Source organism: Haemorhous mexicanus, chromosome 1, assembly GCF_027477595.1.
Source record: "Haemorhous mexicanus isolate bHaeMex1 chromosome 1, bHaeMex1.pri, whole genome shotgun sequence".
Lineage (NCBI taxonomy): Eukaryota > Metazoa > Chordata > Aves > Passeriformes > Fringillidae > Haemorhous > Haemorhous mexicanus.
The window spans coordinates 1038315-1060137 of NC_082341.1; the positions used below are offsets into that span (position 1 = coordinate 1038315).

Below are 21823 nucleotides of genomic sequence, written 5' to 3' on the forward strand. Positions count from 1 at the left end.
ACAGTGGGTCACTGGTGGCACCTCCCTGCTCCAGCAGGGCCGTCCCAGAGCACAGGGCTCAGGATTACATCCCGACAGGTCTGGAATATCCCCGGTGAGGGAGATCCCACAGCCTGTCTGGTCTCTGCTCAGGGCTGGGCACTGACCAGGGCAGAATTTCTGCCTCCTGTGCCAGGGGAATTGCTGGGATCAGTCCCTGCCCATTCCTCTGGTGCCAACACTGGGCCCCGGAGCAGAGCCTGGCCCTGCTCTGACCCTCCCTGCACCCAGGGACACTCAGGGGCACCCAGGGACACCCACGGCTGAGGGCCCCTCTCAGCTGGGGCTCCTCTCCAGGCTGAGCAGCCCCAGCTCCCTCAGCCTTTCCCGGGCACCGAGATGCTCCAGGCCCTTGCTCAGCTCCAGGAGCTCCTGTCCCTGCTGTGCTGAGGATCCAGAGCTGGACACAGCACCCAGAGGTGCCTCTAGGGCTGGGCACAGGGGCAGGATCATCCCTGACCTGCTGGGAATACTCTTCCCAATGCACCCCAGGATCCCACTGGCCTCTTTTCCCCAGCACACTCTGTTGGCTCAGGGACAGCTCATTGTCACCCAGGACCCCCCAGTTCCTTTCCCACGGAGCTGCTCCAGCAGGTCACCCCCAGCCTGTGCAGCTACCTGGGGTTGTTCCTCCCCAGGTGCAGCACCTGCGCTTGCCCTTGTTGAATTCCAGCAGTTTCCTCTCTGCCCATCACTCCAACTGCCGAGGTCCCTCTGAAGGGCCACACAGCCCTCGGGGTGATCAGCCACTCCTCCCAGCTTTGAGCCCTCAGCGACCTCTTCACCCAGCCAGCGATGAACCAGGCAAACAACACCGAGCTCAGCAGGGCCCAGTCCTGCAGCCACACCCCGTACCATCGACCCCGACCCTCCGGGAGCTGCCACTCAGCCACTTCCAACCCAGCCCTCCATTCATCCAGCCAACCAACCCATCCCTCCGGGAGCTCGGTGCCGCCCTCCCAACCCATCCTTCCGTCCATCCGTCCATCCGAGCCAGCCCTCCGGGAGCTCGGTGCCGCCCCTCCGGCGGCGTGTCCCGTGCGGTCCCGCCCCGGCCGCGGCGGCGCGGGGCCATGGCGGAGCTCCAGGAGCGCCTCGAGGCGCTGGAGCGGCGGATGGAGCGGGCGGAGGCGGCGCTGCGGGAGCGGCCCCTCGCCGCCCTGCAGCTCCACGGGGTGAGCGCCGCGATGGGCGAACCGGGGGAGTCCCGGAGGGGGCGAGAGGGGATCGCTTGTGGGGCTGAGGGTGGGACTGAGGGCGCTTAGGGGAGTGATGCGGAGCGTGGAGGGCTGGGAGTGGCATGGGGCAGTCACTTATTGGGGTCATTGTGGGGCTGGGGGTTGGGAGTGAGCCTGGGGGGGCACTGAGGGGCTGGTGGGAGGTTGAAGGGGAGGTTGGGGGTCGCTTATGGGGCTGTTGGAAAGAGGGTTTGTGGCTGGGAGGGAGCCTGGGGATCGCCCATGGTGCTCTTGAGGGCTGGGAGTGTTTTGGGGGGCTCCTGAGGGGGCTGCGGTGGGTTTCAGGAGACGGGATGGGAATCCAGTGGATTCCCGGCTGGCCGGGAGCCGCTCTAGTGGCTCCTCAGGGGGCAGCAGTGGGTTTCAGGCAACTGGGGATGAATCCGTTGGACTCCTGGGGATCTGGGAGCTGTTTGAGGGAGCTGTGGTGGGTTTCAGGAGACTGGGGATGAATCCAGTGGGCTGCTGGGAGCAGGCTGGTTTGGGAGGCTGGAAATAAACAAGGGGGACTCCGTATGGGGGTTTTGGAGCTATTGAAGGGCTGGGGGGGTCTGAGGGTCTGGGAGTTGTTCGGGGTAGCTGCCCTGTCCCTCATCCCAGCCGGTGCTGCAGGTCCCGGTGCTGTTCGAGGATGTGGCAGTGCGGTTCAGCCGGCAGGAGTGGGCAATCCTGGACGAGGGACAGAAGGAAATGTACCGGAGCGTCATGGAAGGCAACTACGAGATGCTGGTGTCCCTGTGTAGGCTGCGTTTGCGCCGGTTTGGCAGCCCCAGGGAGCTCTCTTGGGGTCATTTCTCTGCCTCTTTGCCTTTCGCTGCAATCTCCAGCTCTCAAATAATCCTTCCTTTCCCCTGTCCCATCCGGCAGCATTTGGAGCGTGGCAGGGAGTCGCAGGACAGGGTAGTAAGTGCTTGCTGTCTTTTCCTCATGGAGAATAGGTACATTGTTGGTGTTATCATCTCCCTGGGTTGTCACCTCCAAAATTCTCTGCCTGGGACACCCCTTTCCATGAGAATTTTCCCTACAATCCAACCTCAGCCTCCCCTTGAAGCTGTTTCCTCTTGTCCTGTTCCCTGGGAGCAGGTCCTGATTCCCTCCTGGCTTCACCCTCTTGTCAGGGAGTTGTGGAGAGCCACAAGGTTCCCCCCGAGCGTCCCTTTCTCCAGGCTGAGCCCCCCAGCTCCTGGTGCTCTGTTCCCCTGGTCTGTTCCCTTCCCTGGACATGCTCCAGCCCCTCAATGTCTTCCTTGGCATGAGGGGCCCAGAATTGCCCCCAGGATTCAAGGTGGTCCCTCATCACTGCCCTCATGCAGTCAGGAGCCTCACGATTCCCTTCCCGTCATTCAGGGTATTTTCCTATCTGCAAGGTGAATTTCTGGGAGAACAGGGAGTTCTGTAGCAGGGGCAGAGCAGGGATGGGGTTTCTTGCAGTTCTTCCCAGGGGACTGTCAGAGGCTGCTTTCCATATTCCCCTGTCAGCTCTGGCTGCTGTTTCCTGTCTGTATCCATAACTCCCGTCGTGGCCGCGGTTGGAGATGAAGTTTCCTGGGTTGGGACTGGCTCTGTTGCCCAGCTGTGGGGGCAGAGTCCCTGTCTCATCATATTCCTGATGTCTGTCCTGCTCTTGCCCAGACTCTGCCCTGTCCAAGCCTGAACTGTTACTGCAGCTGGAAAGAGAAGAGCTGAGCACGCCCCCGGAACTGGAGACAGAGGCAGCAGAGGTGTCCCCAGAGCTGGCTGTAGGTGGGTGACACTGGGTTCCTTCTGTGCCACCAGCTTCTGGCTGCTCACTGGGACTGTGAATCCCAGAATCCCAGAATTTTGTGTTTGGGTTGAGAGGAATCTTAAAGCTCATCTCTTTCCAAGCCCCTGCCGTGGGCAGGGACACCTTGCACTAGTGCAGGTTGCTCCAAGCCTTTTCCAACCTGGGACACTTCCAGGGATTGGGAGGTGTCCACTGTGAGGGAACACCTGCTGGGACACATGGATAGCCTGGAAGCCCCTGCCCCAGCAGCTGCTGGGTGTGAGAGATCCTGACACCCTCTGGAATGGGATTTTTCACTGGCTGATGGTGAATCCAAATGTCCTTGATCTCCACAGAGCCAGCCCTTCAGAACTGCACCAGCAATGATGCACCGCTGGAGACAGAGACAGTGGAGAGGGGCTGCAGGGAGCCAGAGGAAAGCGGGAATGTGGCAGAGAAAAGTGGGAACTTGGTAGAGGAAAGCGAGAACCTGGTGGAGGAAAGCTGGAGCCTAGTGGAGATAAGTGGGAACCTGTTAAAGGAAATGTGGGATGTGACAGAAGAAAAGAGGAGCCCGGCAGAGGAAAACAGGAGCGCAGCAAAGGAAAGTGGGAACCTGGTGGAGGAAAGCAGGAGCACAGCGGTCCCAGAGAACTGCAACACACGTGAGTGCCTGGCAAATCCTGCTGCTGCTGTAAGGGCTCCTGGACCCCTGCCTGCCTGTTCCTTACCCACCTTCATCACTGCTCTTGCCCGCATAGCACCTGTCCCTCTGGAAGCCACTGCTGTCCTGGCGGATCTCAGCCAGCCGACCCAGTCCCCTCCCTGCTCTGTCTCTGTGCACTGCCAGGAAGCCGTGGGTCAGAACTGTTCTCCCCCTGCAGCAGGTACTGGGGCAGAACCCTTAGCCCTCTGTGGTGGGGCCAGCAGCTTGGGGATGTCTCTTGGGCCTTTCTCCAGGCTTGGGGCTTCCAGGAAAGGGAAGCAAATCCTGTTACCAGCCCTGAAACTGTTAGGGATATGGTTTGGCATTGGTGCACCTGCCCAGACAAGCCCCAGGGGTTTGTCAGAGTCCCCTGTCCCCCTGGGTGATGTTTTCCACCTCAAACTGCTCCTGGGATGTCTACAAAGATCAGCTGTGGCTGTTCCTGGCTTTTACACAGTCCAGAGACTGAACTGGAAGAGCAGAGTGGGGCTGGGATTTGTGCTGGCTGGGAACAGGGTGGGAAGTGAGGGAGGGAGGGTGGAAGCAAAGCCCTTTGCTGTTTATGCCTTAAAACCATGTGGAAAGTGATGTTTGGATTCTAACAAATTCCTAGGAGATGCTGAAGCGGGAATCCCAATGGAGGTGCCACAGGAGGAGGTTGCTGCAGAGAAGCCATCAATGCCCAAAACATCCTCTAAGGGCCTGGAAGAGGACAAGGGTCAGGAAGAGGAGGCTGTGAAAGATTCAGGGAATACTGGCCAAGATCTGGTGGCCAACATCACTGAAGAGCCAGGAAAGGAGGTGACACCAGATGTCCACAAAATGACAGAACAGGCAGATCCCAGCCCAGGGGAGCCAGAGAAGGACTCCTGCGTGGGCCGGCCCGTGGCCTTGCAGCGAAATTCCTCCCGGGAATTTTACTCCTGCCCCATCTGCAGGAAAACCTTCCTGCTGAAGATCAACCTCCTGATCCACCAGCGTGGCCACAACAACTGGGTGCCCTATGTCTGCGTCCACTGCGACCGCAAGTTCATGTCCAAGAAGAAAATCAGGCGGCACCTCCGCGCCTGGGCAGCCAACGGGACGTGCCAGCCCTCGGAGCTGGAGGTGTGTCCCAGCCAGATGCCATTCCCAGCATCCCATCCCCAAACCTGGCCAGCTAACGGGACATACCAGGCCTCAAAGCCAGAGGAGTGTCCCAGTAGGACACCGTGCCCAACATCCCAGCCTCAAGCCTGGGCACCCAATGGCACCTGCCAGCCCTTGGATGCAAAGGCATGTCCCAGCCAAGGGACACTGTGCCCAACACCCCAGCCCCAAACCTGGGCACCCAATGGCACCTGCCAGCCCTTGGATGCAGAGGCATGTCCCACCCAAGGGACACCGTGCCCAACACCCCAGCCCCAAACCTGGGCAGCCAATGGCACCTGCCAGCCCTTGGATGCAGAGGCACGTCCCAACCAAGGGACACCGTGCCCAACATCCCAGCCTCAAGCCTGGGCACCCAATGGCCCCTGCCAGCCCTTGGATGCAGAGGCACGTCCCAACCAAGGAACACCGTGCCCAACATCCCAGCCCCAAACCTGGGCACCCAATGGCACCTGCCAGCCCTTGGATGCAGAGGCACGTCCTACCCAAGGGACACCGTGCCCAACATCCCAGCCCCAAACCTGGGCACCCAGTGGTACCTGCCAGCCCTTGGATGCAGAGGCACGTCCCACCCAAGGGACACTGTGCCCAATATCCCAGCCCCAAACCTGGGTACCCAATGGCACCTGCCAGCCCTTGGATGCAAAGGCATGTCCCACCCAAGGGACACCGTGCCCAACATCCCAGCCCCAAACCTGGGCAGCCAATGGCACCTGCCAGCCCTTGGATGCAGAGGCATGTCCCAGCCAAGGGACGCTGTACCCAACACCCCAGCCCCAAACCTGGGCACCCAATGGCACCTGCCAGCCCTTGGATGCAGAGGCATGTCCCAGCCAAGGGACACCGTGCCCAACATCCCAGTCCCAAACCTGGGCACCCAGTGGTACCTGCCAGCCCTTGGATGCAAAGGCATGTCCCAGCCAAGGGACACCGTGCCCAACATCTCAGCCCCAAACCTGGGCACCCAATGGTACCTGCCAGCCCTTGGATGCAAAGGCATGTCCCAGCCAAGGGACACCGTGCCCAACATCTCAGTCCCAAACCTGGGCACCCAATGGTACCTGCCAGCCCTTGGATGCAAAGGCATGTCCCAGCCAGGGGCCATGCCCAGCATCCCAGTGCCCAACATCCCAGTCCCAAACCTGGGCAGCCAATGGGACCTGCCAGGCCTCGATGCCGGAGGAATGTCCCAGCCAGACCCTGTGCCCGTCCTCTCAGCCACAAGCCCCGAGCAGAGACTGTGGCACGGTGTGGCAGGAGCCCGGCCCCGCCAGGTGCTCACTGCCACCTGGAAAAGTGATGTACACGTGCACCGAGTGCCGGGAAACCTTCTCCAACCAGGTCTTCCTGACGGTGCACCAGCGCCGGCACTCCGGCCACCACCTCATCCTGTGTCCCTGCTGCAACCGCAGCTTCACCTGGGTCTCGGACTTCGTCCGGCAGCACTGGATGCTCATGGGCGTCCGGCCCCACCAGTGTGGCATCTGCCAGAAGACCTTCAAGAGGTTCTCCCACCTCAAGGCACACCAGAGGATCCACAGGCGGCAGGAGCGGCCGTTCACCTGCGCCAACCCGGGCCCCATTGTGGCGGCACCCGCAGCAGGAGACGGGGTGGGAAGCCAGGCTGTGACCCCCCAGGGGTGGGGCGCTGCTGTCGGACCTTGAGGTGTCCTCCCAGGAATGGGGGGCCGCTGTTGGATTTCAGGGTGTACACCCAGGCATGGGAAGCTGCTGCTGAAATTTGAGGTGACCTCCCACGATGCTGCTGATGGACTTTGAGGTGATGTCCCGGACACAGGGTGCTGCTGATGGACTTTAAGTTGACCTCCCTAGGATAGGAGGCTGCTGTCTGATCTTGAGGTGAAGAATGGGATGCTGCTGCTGATGGGCATTAAGGTGTCCTCTCAGGAATGGGATACGTGGTGAATTTTGAGGTGTCTTCCCAGGAATAAGATGCTGCTGTTGAACCTTGAGGTGACCTCCCAAGAACAGGATGGTGCTACTGGACCTTGAAGTGACTCCCAGGGATGCAATGCTGCTGCTAGATTTTGAAGTGACCTCCTGGGGACCGGAGGCTCCTCTCTGTCCCTCTCCACATGAAGGCTGGAACATGGACAACATTTTCTGGCTCCCCTGCCCTGGTGTGGGGATGGGGGGCACCTGCCCAGCCCATGTGAGGGGGCTCCTTGTTCCCAAGCCCTGCTGGGGTGGGTGGGATGCTGGGAGTGGGTCCCTTTTCTGGAGAGTGCCAATAGACTCTGTAGAAACCAGGTTGCTGCATGTGGATTCCTTGAGGGGGCTCTGGGGGGGGTGCTGCCAGGTCTGTCTGGGTGGGCAGCACCAGGAATGGGATCCGTGGGATGGAATGATGGAAGAGTGAGAATGGAACACTGGGTGTGGGGTGTCAGCTGCTGCTGGGGGGCTGCAGTCCCAGTCTGAGATGGGATGGGACTGGGGGTCTGGATGGGCCTCTGGAATGGCACTGGTTACTGGGGCTTGCTGGGCACTGGCGATTTGAGGGCTGGAGCTATGGTCCTCATGCACGGGTGGGGGTGGATGGGATGAGGGTGGAATGGGTGGGATGGGGGTGAGAGGGGATACGGATGGATGGAATGGGGATGGATGGGAATGGGATGGATGTAGGGATGGGATTGGGGGGGGTGGGATGTGACAAATGGGATGGCGATGTGGATGTGATAGAAACCAGGATGGGATGGGACTGATAGAGCTTGGCTCTTTGCTGTGGGACCTGGCAACAGGACCAGAGGAACAGGCAGGAAACATGCCCAGGAAGTTCCACCTGGACAGGAGGAAGAACTTTCACCCTGGGCAGTGACTGGGCCCTGGAACAGATTGTCCAGAGAGGGTGTGGAGCTTCCCTCACTGGAGATATTCCAGAATGGTCTGGACACAATCCTGTGCCATGTGCTCTGGGATAACCCTGACTGAACAGGGAGGTGAGCCCAGAGGAGCCACTGTAGCCCCTTCCAGCCTGACCCATCCTGGGATGGGATGGGGATAGTGTGGGGTCGGGCTGTAGATGGGATTGGGCTGTAGATGGGCTGGGGCTGTAACCGGGCCGGGCCGGGCCGGGGTCTCTCGGTGCGGCGGCCGCGGGCGGGGCGGCGCGGGCGGCGCGGGGCCGGCAGGGGGCGCTGCGGCGGCGGCGGTGAGGGGCGGCCATGGCCCAGTGGGGCCGCGCGCAGGTACCGGCGGGACCCCCCGGCACCGGCACCCCCGTACCCCCGGCGGGACCCCGGGCCCGGCCGCCCCTCACCGCCCTCTTCCTCCCGCAGCAGGACCCCGAGTGGGCGCCCGAGGCCTGGCAGGGCGCGGGCCCCGATCCCGGCGCGGGCCCCGGCGGGGCGGCCCCGGCGGGGCTGTCGCTGCGGGCGGTGGCGGTGGCGGAGCGGCGGCTGGAGCGGAGCGTGGAGGCGGCGGAGCGGCGGCTGGAGCGGCTGGAGCGGCGCGTGGCGGGGCTGGAGCGCACGGTGCGGGCCGGCGGGGCCCGGCTGGCCGCGCTCCTCAGGGACAACTCCCGCCGCCTCCGCCGCATCCAGCGCCAGCTCCGCCGCTGCCGCTGCGGGGGCAACCGCACCGGCACCGGCACTGGCACCGGGACCGCCCGGGAGCGGACACAGGTAACCGCCACGGGGTCGGGGCCCAGGGAACCGGGACGGGCCCGCACGGGGACAGGACGGGCCCGGGGCACGGGGATGCGACCCGGGGAACGGGAACCAGCTCCAGGGAATGAGGAAAGGATCGGGCACCGGGGAATGGGGATCGGGCTGAGCCCACGGGGACAGGGACAGGCTGTGAGGCATGGGAACGGGGACGTGCCAGCGGTGGCAGGAACAAGTTCTGGGTAACAGGATGGGGATGAACCCATGGTAATGGGGATGAGTCCCAGGGAACAGGGATGCGCCCGCAGTGACAGGGATGGGGTGCAGGTAATGGGGACAAGCCCCATCTGATGTGGACAAGCCCCAGATAACAGGGACATGCCAGCGGTGACAAACGGGGACAAGTGCCAGCTAATGGGAATATGCCAAAGATGGTCAGGGATGTGTCCCAGCTCTCAGGGATGTGCTCAGTGTGACAGGAACAGGCCACAGGTGACAGAGATGTGCCCAAAGCAGTGGGGAAGTGCCCCAGGTGACCATGTGGCTGTGGGAAGTGCTGTTGGCTCTCAGGAGCTGCACGGAGCCAGATGGACATGGCTGGTCTGGTGCTTGTTCCTGTCCCCAGGGAAGAGGGGGCCAAGTGTTTCAGTCATATTTCAGGGCCCTACTGGGGTGATGTAGGATGGTGCCACTGTCCCACTCCCACCTGAGGTGTCACTGCTCACCTGGCTGCCAGGATGGATCCTGGGAATCTCCCCCTGCTCTGGGGAGGAACAGCTGAGCCTTGCTGGGATGTCTGGGGATGTCCCCCCGGACATGGCTCTGTCCATAGGAGCTCCGGACCCCCAGGGGCTCTGCGAGGGTTCAGTGGGGACCCCCAGGTGGAGCCTCCTGTACTTCCAGGTGCCAGCGGCGGGCGAGGCTGAGGAGGCCGCTCTGCCAGAGCAGGAGCTGAGGAGCGTGGGCAGCCAGGAGCTCCGTGGGATCGCCAGGAAGGGGAACTACGAGGCCATGGTCCCTCCCGGTGAGGATCACTCAGATCATGTCAGAAACATCATCATCTCTGGGCTGATGCACCCTCCAAACCCTCCACACATGGAACTTGTGGGGATTCCAGGTGACATGTCCTGCAGCCAGTGTTCCTGCACTGTTTTTTCCTGAGAGATGGGCTGTACATGGATCACCCTGCAGGGATTTGCTGCAGAGCATCCTACATTTTAGTACTCATTCATTTTGGGCTGAAATTTTAGAGCTTGAGTGTTCATCAGGCACTTCCTTGGATGAGCAAAAATTCCGTGCCTGGTTTGGTTACCAGTGGCCTGTGTGATCAGATGTCCTGGAATTCCAGGACCCTGCTTTGGGTGGTCCCCACTGTCAGCAGTTCATCCCATTGCTCCCTCCTTCCCAGGGCCCGAGGATGCTGGTTCCAAACCTGCACTGCTGCCACCAGCCGAGGACAGGGAGGATCCAGGGAGCCCTGGGCTGCCGGAGAAGGGAGTGGTGCCAGGACAGCTTGGTGACAGTGAGTGACAGCGAGGGGGGCTGAGGAATGGGCACTGACAACCTGCCCAGACTGGGCAGAGTTCTTAAGGAGGGAAAATGGGAAAACCTGTGTCAAGGTTCAGTGAGGGTGGCTCTGGAGCTGGGTACCTGTGGGTGGATGCTCCCTCCTGTTTTGGGGAGGCTTTGCTTTGATCCTTTTCCCTGGATTCACACACTTAAACTCTGCCATTCCTGATGGGGTTCTTTCCAGGATGGAGGACTCTGCACCTCAGCTTTGCCTTCACATTCCCTCTGGTTTGGTTTATTTGTGAGGATTGTATTGTCAGTCCATAGTGTCATTGAGTGCAGCATGCCCAGGGCAGGGGTGAAGTCTCCATTCCTGGAAGGATTTAAAAGCTGGGTGGATGTGGCAGTTGGGGACACGGGACAGTGGTGGCCTTGGCAGTGCTTGGTTGATGATTGGACTTGATGATCTTGAAGGGCTTTGCAAACCTCCCTAATTCCATGATTCCATGATGTCCCTGAGGTCCAACAAGCTGCCAGGTCAACCCCCTTCACCTCATCTCCTCCTGGGAATCCCTTCTTGCTCCCTTTCGTTCTTTGCCAGTTCCTCTCTGCTCCCGCTCCCACTCTGGAGCAGCAGGCACGGGAGGCCTTCCCTTCCCGGGAATGATCTGCGCTCTCTCCACAGGTGAGATGATCGTGATCAAGACGGAAGAGCAGCAGCCGCAGGAGGACGGAGCCGAGCTCCTGGCGCTGCCGATGGTGCCCGCGGTCAGGCTGGACGAGGAGGTTTCCCTCAGCCAGGAGCAGCCGGTTTCCTGGGAGAGCCATGGCGTGGCCGGGCCGAAGGCGGCCGGAGAGGGCTTGGGGGAATTCTGCCTGGGAGAATTCAAGCCGGTGGTGGTGCCGGTGGAGGCTCACCCTGCCCCGGGGCTGCCCTTCCCCACGGAGCACGCGCTGGGCGCGGGCACGGAGCAGCCGTTCGCGCTCGCCCAGGGAATGCCGCTGGGAGAAGACCCCGCGGCCGAGGTGGCGTTGCCACAGCCCGGCTGGGAGCAGCCGAGTGCCCAGGACGATCCCCGGGCGCTGCCGCCGGGCTGGAAGAGCGTCCGGCTGACGCGGAACCTCCTGGCGCGGCAGCAGAGCCGGGAGAGGAAGAGCAACGGCTCCTTCATCTGCACGTCCTGCGGGAAGAGCCTGGCCCACCACGCCGCGCTGCTGCGGCACCAGCGCCTGCACACGGGCGAGCGGCCCTTCCAGTGCCCGGCCTGCGGCAAGAGCTTCAACGAGAAGTCCAACCTCAACAAGCACTACCGGATCCACACCGGGGAGCGGCCGTACCGCTGCCCCGCCTGCGGCAAGGGCTTCGTGCAGAAGCACCACCTGCAGAAGCACCAGCGCATCCACGGGCCGCAGCTCCGCAGCGCCTGGCCGGGCCGGCCGGCGCGGGGCAGCGCCGCCGGGGAGCGGCTCTACCGCTGCATCGAGTGCGCCGAGAGCTTCCCCCAGAAAGCGTCGCTGGAGGAGCACCAGCGCCGGCACACCCAGCAGCGCCCCTTCCAGTGCCACGGCTGCACCAAGAGCTTCCGGCACCGGCAGTCGCTGAACCACCACCAGAAGGTGCACGCCGTGGCCGCCTCTCCGGCCGGCAGCTTGCCGGGACACGAGCCGGAGCTGGAGCCCTGCGAGGCTCTGAGCCAGGACAATCGGTAGCCAGAGGGCTGGAGAAGGGAAGGGACAGCGGTTCTTCAGCGTCAGACACACCGGGCAGCTGGGACTTGTGGCAGCACCGGGAGTTTGTTCACGATGCCGTGGGACTCGTGGCACCACCTGGGTCTCTGGAGGAGGAGGAGGAGGGAGCCTGCTGGGCTGTTCGGCGGGGAAGGGCTCAGGGTGGGATGGGACTGGCCCCGAGGCAGCAGAGGAGGGTCAGTGACTGGAGCTGAGCCGGTGGTGCCGCTGCTCCGTGGATTCAGCAGAGTGGCTGTGTCAGATCCCATGGTGGAACTCGGGTTGTTTGAACACCACCACTGTGCAGGGAGCGGGGCTGGGAGTGCTCAGTGGCCTGGGGGCAGCTGATAGCCCCGGGAAGGCTGTGGGGGCTGGGTGGCCGGACCAGAGAATCAGATAAAAGACTGAGCTGACTGGTCTCCTGTTGTGCTCCGGGGCAGCTGGGGGGTGACATCCCGGGCTCAGCAGGGATGGGGCCATCAGGGGAGGAATACAGAGCTACCTGCTGGGAATGTGTGATGGGAATGTGGAGCAGTCCCACAGGAATCCCCCACAGGATTCTCAGTAGGATTTGGGCACGCGGGACTCCCTGGCAGTGCTGAGGGACATGTCCCACTCATGGTGGCCAGGGCCACTCCATCCCCTGTCCTTCCCTGCTTCCTTCCTGGCTGGCATTCCACAACTCTCCCAGTGGCCTGGGGGCTCTGCACCTGCTGGCAGTGACTCCCAAAACCCTCCTGCTGAGAGCTGTCCTGGCTGATCCCAGTTCTGTGCCCACAGGCACCAGTGCAGCCCCCAAAGCAGCCAGACAGAGACAAATACTTTATTGATTCCACAGCCTGAGAAAGGGATTGGGAATGTTGCAGGAAACTGCTCCCGGTCACAGCAGATTTAGAAATGCCAGGCTGGAGCTGCTGGCCCTTAGCACCAGCACACCAGCTCAGCCATGCCCCTGGGATCAACTGGGGAGCACTGGGATCTCAACCTGGGCAGGGATAACAGGGATAACCAGCCGCTGGCTCACTACCAGATCCATGGTCATGTGTCTGCCACTGGCACCCCTCCCAGCTCCTGCTGCAGGCTGGGAATGCTCCACACTGCAATCCCAGGGGCAGGAAGTGTGAGACACCAGCCCAGAGGAGCAGTGGGATGTTGTGTGTATTCCTATGGAGCAGCTCACACGCTGCTGTCCATCCCATGGAGCAGGAGGTGGCTGAGGATCACACCTGGATGTGGCACAGGTGTTCCCCCAGCTCCCAAAGCTTCCCACAGCAGCACCATCACACCCTGGGAGTGACTCGGAATGGAAGATGGGAAAAGCCTACCAGTGCTCGCTGCTCAAAGAGGGACAGAGATCTCAGGATAGCAAATAATTCCATTGAACAACTCGAAACAAAAAACCTGAAAAACAAAATGCAAGAGTCCCAACAGCTGCTCCACCGTGTCCGTGTGGCGCTGGCTCCGGGTGGGAGGTGCTCCCTGTGCACACCCAGCACGTGGGAGGCACGTGGGGTCTGGCCACGGACACTGCTCTGGTGGCTCCAGGGGACACTGGGGCAGTGCCAGGCCTGGCTTCCACTGGCTGCCTCTGGGTAGGTCCCCTCTCCCTGACTGAGGTAGCTGCAGAACTGTTTTCCCGTAGGATTCATTAAGGTGGGATTTTGGGCAAAAGGGGACGAGCTGCGGTTGGGAGAGTGGAGTTTCCTCCAGAGCTGAGGGGCTGCTCCGTGCAGGCAGATCCACGGGGATCAGGGTGCTGCTGCAGCATGGGGCTGGCTGACCCGTCAAGTATTCTTAAAATCACTCTGCACCCGTGCAGGATGGTCCTGAGGGTGCCTGTGGCCTTCCTCATGGACCTGCCGGCATCCCTGGAAGATGCCAGCACAGAATATTGGGGTTTGGTTTGTCGTATGGATCTTCCAGTGCAAAGCTCCAGTGTTCCCAACCTGCTGGAGGGGCTGTTGGCTGATCTCCTCCCCAGAGTGGGGGTGGCAAGGGTGGCCAGGACGCGGTGGGGTCTCAGAGATGTCACTCTCCATCTGGTGTCTCAGTCAGGACGCTTGTTCCATGGAGCAAAGGGCTGCATGGGAATGCTGCCAGCTCCATTCCCTTCTCCCTGCCCTCTTCAGTTGTGTTTCTGAATGCAAGGGATCAGCTCCAACATCAAAGAATGCAAAAGCTCTGCTCCTGTTTGACCAGGATTCACCTGGTCATCTCCCAGGAATGTCAGCTTGGGAAAATTCCAAGTATCAGCCAACAGGAACAATTCAGTGGAATGGTGAAGCATTGTGGATCACTGGAGACTTCTGCAATGTGCTCTCTGTTGTGGTCTCCAAGCCTCCCATTCTTTCTACAACCCAGGAAGCTCCTAAAACACAGCAGATTCCCATTCTTGGCGTCCCACCAGTTGCAAACCCAACAAACGCGCAGCTTCCTTCCAGGGACACGCACAGCTCAGATCTGTCCCAGCGTCTGTCATCTGTCATTTCTCTGTCATCTCCGAAGCCACTGCCCTGGATCCCAGCTGGACCACGGGCTGCACGGCTTTCCTGATGCACTCAGGGAGCGGGGAGCCTTTGCCTGGGAGCTCCAGTGGCATTGTTCCCAACAGCAGCACATTGGGCAGGCTCGCTTTTGCAGCCTCAGGGCTCCCATTCTCTTGGGAAGGCCTGCTCTGGGTCTCGGGAGCTTGGTGCTGCAGGGATGTTGGGATAGCAGCAGCGGGCTGGGCCTTGGCCTCCCGCTGGAGTGCGGCCAGAGCCCTCTCGTGGATCTTCTTGTGGCGCAGCAGGTGATTGCTGCGGGTGAAGCACTTGTTGCAGGAGCTGCAGCAGTAGGGCCGGTCCCGCGCGTGGGTCTGCAGGTGCCGCCGCATCGACGTGGTGCAGGACAGGAACTTCTTGCAGAGGGGGCACTTCTGCCTGGGGTTGGGCGGCTGCACGATCCCGGCGCCCGACAGGCCCTCTCTGTCCGGCTCCTCCTTGGGCTGGCCCAGCCAGGCCCCCCCGGCGTGGCCGGCGCCGCACAGGTCCCGGCGCGGGCGGATGCGCAGCTCGGGGTGCACGTTGCCCCAGACCTTGGCGCCGAAGGCTCTGTCCTTGACGTGGATGCTGCGGTGAAGGTCCAGGTGCCGTTTGGTGCTGAAGCCGATCTCGCACACGGGGCACTCGTAGGGCCCCTCCTTGGCGTGGCTGCGCTGGTGGATGATGAGGTTGATCTTGAGGCGGAAGCGCTTGCCGCACTCCGTGCAGGGGTGGGACCATTCCCGCACGTACCCGCGCCGGCAGTTGCCCATCAGGAGGTTGCTGGCCTCGCACCGGTTCGGCTTCTTCTTCATCTTGGCTTTCACCAGCTCATTTTTGGGACACTTCTGGATCTCTGAGCCGGGAGAGGGTGTGGATTCCTCTGCCAGCAGCTCAGGCTCCTCTTCCTTCACCTTGATGTCCTCAGGAAAAGCCCCTTCGCACAGTGTTTCATCTTCCATGGATAAGGCTTCCTCTGGAACAGAGAGACACGGTGTTGGTGTCAGCACCAGTGTGACACAGCACCAGGGCCCCTCCCTGTGCTGGCACTGCCAGCGCACTTCCAATCCCAGAGGCAGCTCTGGGCTTTTCATGACAAGAAAGACATTGAGGGGCTGGAGCGTGTCCAGGGAAGGGAACAGAACTGGGGAAGAGTCTGGAGCCCCAGGAGTGGCTGAGGGAGCTGGGAAAGGGGCTCAGCCTGGAGAAGAGGAGGCTCAGGGGGGGCTCTTGTGGCTCGGCACAACTCCCTGACAGGAGGGGACAGCCGGGGGGGTTGGGCTTTGCTCCCAGGGAACAAGGACAGGGCAAGGGGAAATGGCCTCAAGCTGTGCCAGGGGAGGTTCAGGTTGGATATTGGGAAAATTCCTTCCCCAAAAGGGTTGTCCGTGGCACAGTGGCCCAGGGCAGGGATGGAGTGCCCATCCCTAGAGGACTCCCAGGCTGAGCCCTCCGTGGGTGCCATTGGGACCAGTGGCACAAGGGACCCAACTCTAAACCCATGTGATGTTGCAGGAAATAATAAAAGGAACCCCTGAAGCTTCATTTTTCCTCCCTATTTCAAGCCCATCAGCTCTGGAAGCTGCTTCCCACCCACCTGCCAGGCCCCATGTCCCCAGCACAAGGTGACTCACCAGTGTCAGGCTCTGCCAGGTCCTCCTCCATCTCCATGTCCTCCTCTGCCACCGTCCCCAGCTGATGGTCCCCCAGGGACATCACATTCATCATCAGGATGGGGAGCTCTGTTTGCAGGGAACAGGGATTTGAAAGACCTATGGGGACCTCCCAGGTCCCCACTCCAGCAGTATGAACCAGAGATTGCTGGGAGTGTGTGGAAAAGCTGGAGAAAGCTGCAGCTCAAGAGCCAGGATGTGGATCAGCTACCAGGAAACTTCCTTCTGGAAAGGGCTGTCCAGCCCTGGAACAGGCAGTGCTAGAGTCCCTGTTCCTGCAGGATGTGTGGATGTGGCACCTGGGGACATGAGGCCTTGGCAGTGCTGGGGGACAGTTGGACCCAATGATCTCAGAGGGCTTTCCCAACCCCAGCAATTCTGTGGAAGGGCTGGAAGGTGTCAGGAGGAACAGGAGTGAAGCCACACATGGGCCAAAAGCAGAGGGAGGGCTGGGAGGGAAGGACACAAGGTGCCACATGCCACCACCTCACAGAGCAGCCTCACCCCACCATCTTCACAGGCTGCATTCCTGCATCCAGACCCTCTTCCATGCTGTCCTGTGACAGCATCCCAAGGCTCCCTGGCGATGCCTCTCCAAGCACCAGGGCCATGCACCTCTGCCCTGGTCACTGCCAGAGCTCTGGAGAGCGGGGGAAGGGGAAGCACATCCTCCCTGGCACGCCTGGAACTCACCTGGGCCAGCTTCCATGGGCATGGGATCCTCTCCCAAAGCCTCTTCCTGCTGTTCCATCTCTCCTGGTATCTGTGAGGGCTTCTGATTGTTGGGGACACCTGTCTGGAGGGGGTTCTGACTGTCCCCAGTCTGTGTCTGAGGCAGTGTCTGGCTGTCCCCACTGTGTGCCTGTGGGGACTCAGGGCTGTTCCCAGTCTGTGTCTGCGGGGGGTTTGGGCTGTTCCCACTCTGTGTCCTTGGGGACTTTGGGCTATTCCCACTCCGTGTCCTTGGGGACTCTGGGCTGTTCCTACTCCGTGTCCTTGGGGACTCTGGGCTGTTCCCACTCTGTGTTTGTGGGGGGTTCTGGCTGTCCCCATTCTGTATTTGTGGGGTTTTGTGGCTGTTCCCACTTCGTGTCCATGAGGATTTTGGGCTGTCCCCAGTCTCTGTCTGTGGGGGGTTCTGGCTGTCCCCAGTCTGTATTTGTGGGGTTTTCTGGCTGTTCCCACTTCGTGTCCATGAGGATTTTGGGCTGTCCCCAGTCTCTGTCTGTGGGGGGTTCTGGCTGTCCCCATTCTGTGTCTGTGGGGTTTTCTGGCTGTTCCCACTCCGTGTCCATGAGGATTTTGGGCTGTCCCCACTCTGTGTCTGTGGGGGGTTCTGGCTGTCCCCATTATGTGTCTGTGGGGTTTTCTGGCTGTTCCCACTCCGTGTCCATGAGGATTTTGGGCTGTCCCCAGTCTCTGTCTGTGGGGTTTTCTGGCTGTTCCCACTCCGTGTCCGTGGGGATTTCGGGCTGTTCCCAATCTGTGTCTCTGGGGGTTTCTGGCTGTCCCCATTCTGTGTCCATGAGGGCTCAGGACCCTTTTCATTGCTGGGCTCTTCATCCCTCTCGCTGCAGGTTGGGCTGTTAGGTTTGGACTTGGCACCATCTGTTCCCAGGGCACAGAACAGGGGCTTTATTAGGATCTGCACTTTTATCCTGCCAGATTCCCAAAGTGAGCCTTGTCCCCTCTCCCAGCCCCAGCAGAGACACGAGCACCTCCAACCCCAATGGCAGAGCTGCCTCCTTGGCCCTGCGCAGGATTCACAAGAGAGAAGCTCTGAGTAACAGAACATGAACCCCAAAGATGTCCCTCTGTGTCCCTTTTCCTCTCCTCCAGTCCAACCCCCAAACTCCCACCTGGGCTCCAGGTGAGTTTTCCCATGGGACAGCACCTGCCCAGCTTCTCCTGGCATGCCTTTAACCTTTCCAGCTCCTCAATCCTGCAGGAAAGAGCCCTCAAACACGGCTCTTCCCACATCTCCGCTGCTCCCAGCTCTGTCTGTGTCTCTCTGTCCCTTTCCAGCACCTCCCACCTTCCTGCCCAGCCTTCCCACTCTAAATCCACGCCCCAGGGCTCCCCACACTCCTCTGCTCCCCCAGGACAAGCAGAGCACCTCCAGCCTCCTCCTCCCACCTCAGCTCGCAGTTCCTCACTTCCCAGCACGTTTCCTGTCCCTCCAGAGCAGGCAGGAATGTCTCTGGAAGCCCCACTCTTACAGGAGGCCTTTCCCCACTGCTCCAGACCCTCCTGCAAGGCTCTGATCACTCTTCTCCATGGGATTCATCCCACCAAGCACAACCATTCCTCTTGGAATGAAGATTCAGGTGCTCTGGGGTGCTTCAGTCCATGGAGCGAGTCCTTCCTTCCTCAGGAAGGGGAGATCTCCAGGAACAGCCACCTCCTCCTGGCACCCACCTGGGGCAGCTCCCATGGGGCTTCCATCTCCTGCAGCCTCGTCTGCCTCGTCCCTCTCTTCTGCTGCCCAGAGGGGCTCCTGACCATCCCCAGCCTGTGCCCATGGGTGCTCCTGACCCTCTTTGTCACTGAGCTCTTCATCCCTCTCCATCTGGGACAGGATCTCAGGCTTGGACACGGCGTAGTCTGGTCGTGGGGCAGAGGATGGGGGGTTGATTAGGATTTGGCTGTGTCTTTAGTCTGGCACATTCCAACAGTGACCCTTGTCCCCTGTCCCAGTCCTGGGGAGACACAAACACCTCATCCCTACTCCAAGCACTTCCTTGGCCCCAAGGCAAGACCCACCCCCAAGCACAGAGGCAGCTGAGGCGGAGAGGATCTTAACCAGCAGAACATGAACTAAAATCCCAAAGGAGGGAAAAGCTTTGGCTGGAACATTTCCCTCTAGTGGAAGTCAGGGAAACCTCCCACTATCCCAGGTTGCTCCAAGCCCCATCCAACCTAGCTCTGGACCCTGCCAGGGATGTGGGCAACCTGGGCCAGGGCCTCACCACCTCACAGCCTTCCAAACCCAGGCTATTCCATGATTCCATGAGCTCCAGCTCCCCAAGCCTTACCCAGGGACACCAAGGTCTCATAGTTGCCCCTCATCACGGCCCTGTACAGATCCTTCTGCCAGCGCTCCAGCCTCTCCCACTCCAGCTCGTTGAAATACACCGAGATATCATCGAAGGTGAGCGGCACCTGGAATCACAGGGAACTCCCTGGAACCACGCCTGGCTCGGGACACATCCAGACCCGCTGTGGGGACACGCAGGAGCTCGGCCCCCAGCCCTTGCACGGTCCCAGGATCCCTCGGAAGCGTCGCTGCTACCTTGGGGATCTCTCCCCCGGAGGCAGGGGGCAGGCGCAGGATCCAGAAGTTCCTGTTCTTGAGGAGGTTCTCCAGGTTGAGCAGGCGCTGCTGCAGCTGCCCGTAGCCCTGCAGGAGGGTGCTCAGGGCGGCCAGGCCGCTGCCCAGCTCCCCGACCAGGTTCTCGCAGGCCAGCAGCCGCCGCTCCGCGCGCTCCGTGCGGCTCCGCAGCTCCTGCAGCTCCGACGGGGCCGTGCCCGGCGCCGCCTTCCGCCGGAGGCTGCCCGACACCTGCGGGGGATGCAGGGTCAGGGGCCTGGCCACGGCCCTGGCCACAGGGTGGTCAGGGAATGGGGACCCGCTAGGGACGCCCCGGTAGCCCCGAGGGATGCCCAAGACCCCAATTCCGCAGGGATCTGCCAGAGCCTGGCCGCCACCCCTGCGAGCCCGTCCCCACCTTCCCACGGAGCAAAGGGTGACCCCCTGAGCAGACACCCCAGAGGAACCCCCCGGAGCAGCACCTCTGGGGGGTTCCCCCAGTTCCACCTGTCCCAGGAGCAGCGTCCCTGGGAGATCCCCTCACCCCTGTGAACCGGCGTCCCCGGGGCAGCCCCATCCTCCCGAGCTGTCACCCACTGCCAGGATCCAGAGGGACATCCCTGGCTCCCAGACCCCGCACCCCTGGGGGCTCCACCAGCACCCCCTCCCCTGGGGGACCCCTCAACCCCCCAGAACCAGCTCTCCCGGAGACCCCCGAGCTGTCACCCCCCAAGGATCGCCCCGTGCCACCTCCGTCCCCCCGCCCTCAGGACCCTGAGGGACCCCCCTGACCCCCAGTGCCACTTCCCCCTGGGACCCCCGCACGCCCCTGACCCAGCACCGCTGCGGCCCGCCCCGTCCCGTGTCCCGTGGCGCATCCCAGCCCGTGGCCCGTGGCCGGGGCGGGCCCTGACCTGCGAGGGCCCCCGGCGGGACATGGCTGCGGCCGCCACCGCCGCCTCGGGCCCCGCGCTCGCGCTGCCACCGGGCCCACAGAGGGCGCCGTCCGCCAGAGCGGCACTGCGCGGGGAGCGGCGCCCCCTGGCGGGCGGGAGGAGCAAGAGCCGGGCAGGGGCGGGGCCACGCCGGGGGCGGGCCCGGAACGGGGCGGGGCCGGATAAGGGGTGGGGTCAGGTCTGGGGGCGGGGCCGGGCCCAGGGTCACCGGGGCCGGGGCCACCAAGGCCGGACCTCCGGGCACTCCCCGGGCCCTGAACTGGGAGCCCTGCAGGACCCCCGGACCAGCCCCACGTCCTCTGGGAGCAGCATTCCCAGGGGATCTCCCCATCCCTGTGATCCAGCATTCTTGGGGATCCGCCATTCCCCTGAACTGGACCCCCAGGGCCGCCATTGCTGGGGGGTCCTCCAGCCCCACCTCCTCCGGGACCAGCATTCCTGGGGGATGTCCCCATCCCTGTGATCCAGCATTCCTGGGGTATCTCGCCATCCCTGTGATCTAGCATTGTGGGGAGCCTCCCATGCCCTTGGACTGACATTCCTGAGGGAGCCCCAGGACCAGCACACCTGGGGTCCCCCCGCAGTCCCCCTGTGCAGACACCCCACGGGTTGGCTCCGACCCCCGGTGTCCCCGGTGTCCCCACACCGCCACCCCGCCCAGCCCAGCACCGGGCGGCTCTGTCGGGGCTCACCCACCCAGCGTGTGTCCCCCCAAGCGCATCCGCTCCCTCCGGTGTGCCGGCTTTATTTGGGGGCTTGGCAAGGCGGGGGCGGCTGCCCCAGAAGCATTTTGGGAGTGGGAAGGGCAGGGGGCTCAGCGCAGAGGAGGGAGCGGGCGGCTGAGCTCTCTGCTGCCGTGGGGCTGCTCCTGCTGTCCAGCGGCATTCCCAGGTTCCAGCATCGCTCCCGCCGCGCTCTCGGCTGCTCGGTGACTCCTGCAACGCGCCCGCGGGGGCTGCCGGGGGGTCCCCGCTGGACCCGGGCTCCTGCCGGGGCTCCGCTGTCACCTGTCACAGCAGCGGGATGCGCCCGGGGTGTCCGGCGGGCTGGGCCGGCTCCGGGCTCTCCCTCCTGGCTCTGCCCTGCGGGAGTGAGCGCAGCGTCACACGGAGCCAGGGAGAGGGAGATCCCATCCCATCGCATCCCATTCAGACCCCGTCCTGTCCCGTCCTGTCCCGTCCCACCCCACCCCCATCCCATGCCATGCCATGCCAATCTCCACTCCCGCCCCATTCCTGGGCAGCCCCGGGCACGCTCCGGTACCTCCAGTCCCTTCCCGCTCCGTGCCCGCCTGCCCGGCTGAGCCGCCTCCTCCTCCCGGGAATTCCAGGGCATCGACTGCGACTCCTGCGGGACACACGCAGGTGTGGGAGTCCCATCCCCCGACCCCATTCCCGCATTCCCGCATCCCGGCTCACCTCGCTCAGCACGGAGAAGCAGCCGGAGCAGGGTCTGTGCGGCCGCCGCCGGCCCTGCGGAGGGAAGGCGGGGATCGGCATCTCCCGGAGCGCAGCGGGGAATGCGGGCAGGACCGGGAATGCCGGTGATCCCCCCGGTCCCGCCGTGCCCTCCCCGGGATCTCCCGCGGCTGCGGGGGGCCCGGGAGTGCCGAGCCCATCCCCGCAG

At 62.5% G+C, this 21823-nt stretch overlaps 3 protein-coding genes across 6 annotated transcripts; 2 read left to right on the top strand and 1 right to left on the bottom strand.

Annotated features, from left to right (window-relative positions):
- Positions 1–285: 285 nt before the first annotated feature.
- Positions 286–7146, top strand: LOC132340282 (uncharacterized). 3 transcript variants are annotated; one of them, XM_059871202.1, is made up of 6 exons: positions 369–1214; positions 1890–2016; positions 2910–3020; positions 3378–3686; positions 3783–3908; positions 4341–7146. In XM_059871202.1, exons 1-6 carry the CDS (start codon positions 1113–1115, stop codon positions 6539–6541), a joined length of 2976 nt encoding a protein of 991 aa, XP_059727185.1. In that variant the 5' UTR covers positions 369–1112; the 3' UTR covers positions 6542–7146. The 3 variants fall into 3 exon arrangements, with proteins under 3 accessions (XP_059727267.1, XP_059727185.1, XP_059727359.1); XM_059871284.1 differs by having other exon boundaries at positions 286–1214; positions 3378–3908; XM_059871376.1 differs by lacking the exon at positions 3783–3908.
- A 909-nt stretch (positions 7147–8055) lies between these two features.
- LOC132322409 (zinc finger protein 777-like) lies at positions 8056–12149 on the top strand. 2 transcript variants are annotated; one of them, XM_059836913.1, is made up of 4 exons: positions 8056–8517; positions 9403–9616; positions 9908–10021; positions 10694–12149. In XM_059836913.1, exons 1-4 carry the CDS (start codon positions 8059–8061, stop codon positions 11716–11718), a joined length of 1812 nt encoding a protein of 603 aa, XP_059692896.1. In that variant the 5' UTR covers positions 8056–8058; the 3' UTR covers positions 11719–12149. The 2 variants fall into 2 exon arrangements, with proteins under 2 accessions (XP_059692896.1, XP_059692956.1); XM_059836973.1 differs by having other exon boundaries at positions 9403–9523.
- A 394-nt stretch (positions 12150–12543) lies between these two features.
- On the bottom strand, positions 12544–20225 carry LOC132322365 (zinc finger protein 777-like). The gene is made up of 7 exons (XM_059836777.1): positions 20156–20225; positions 19224–19493; positions 18967–19093; positions 18350–18535; positions 16625–17539; positions 15893–16000; positions 12544–15234 (listed from the first exon to the last, which is right to left on the bottom strand). The coding sequence occupies exons 1-7, from the start codon at positions 20177–20179 to the stop codon at positions 14219–14221; spliced, it is 2646 nt and encodes an 881-aa protein (XP_059692760.1). The 5' UTR covers positions 20180–20225; the 3' UTR covers positions 12544–14218.
- Positions 20226–21823: the final 1598 nt, after the last annotated feature.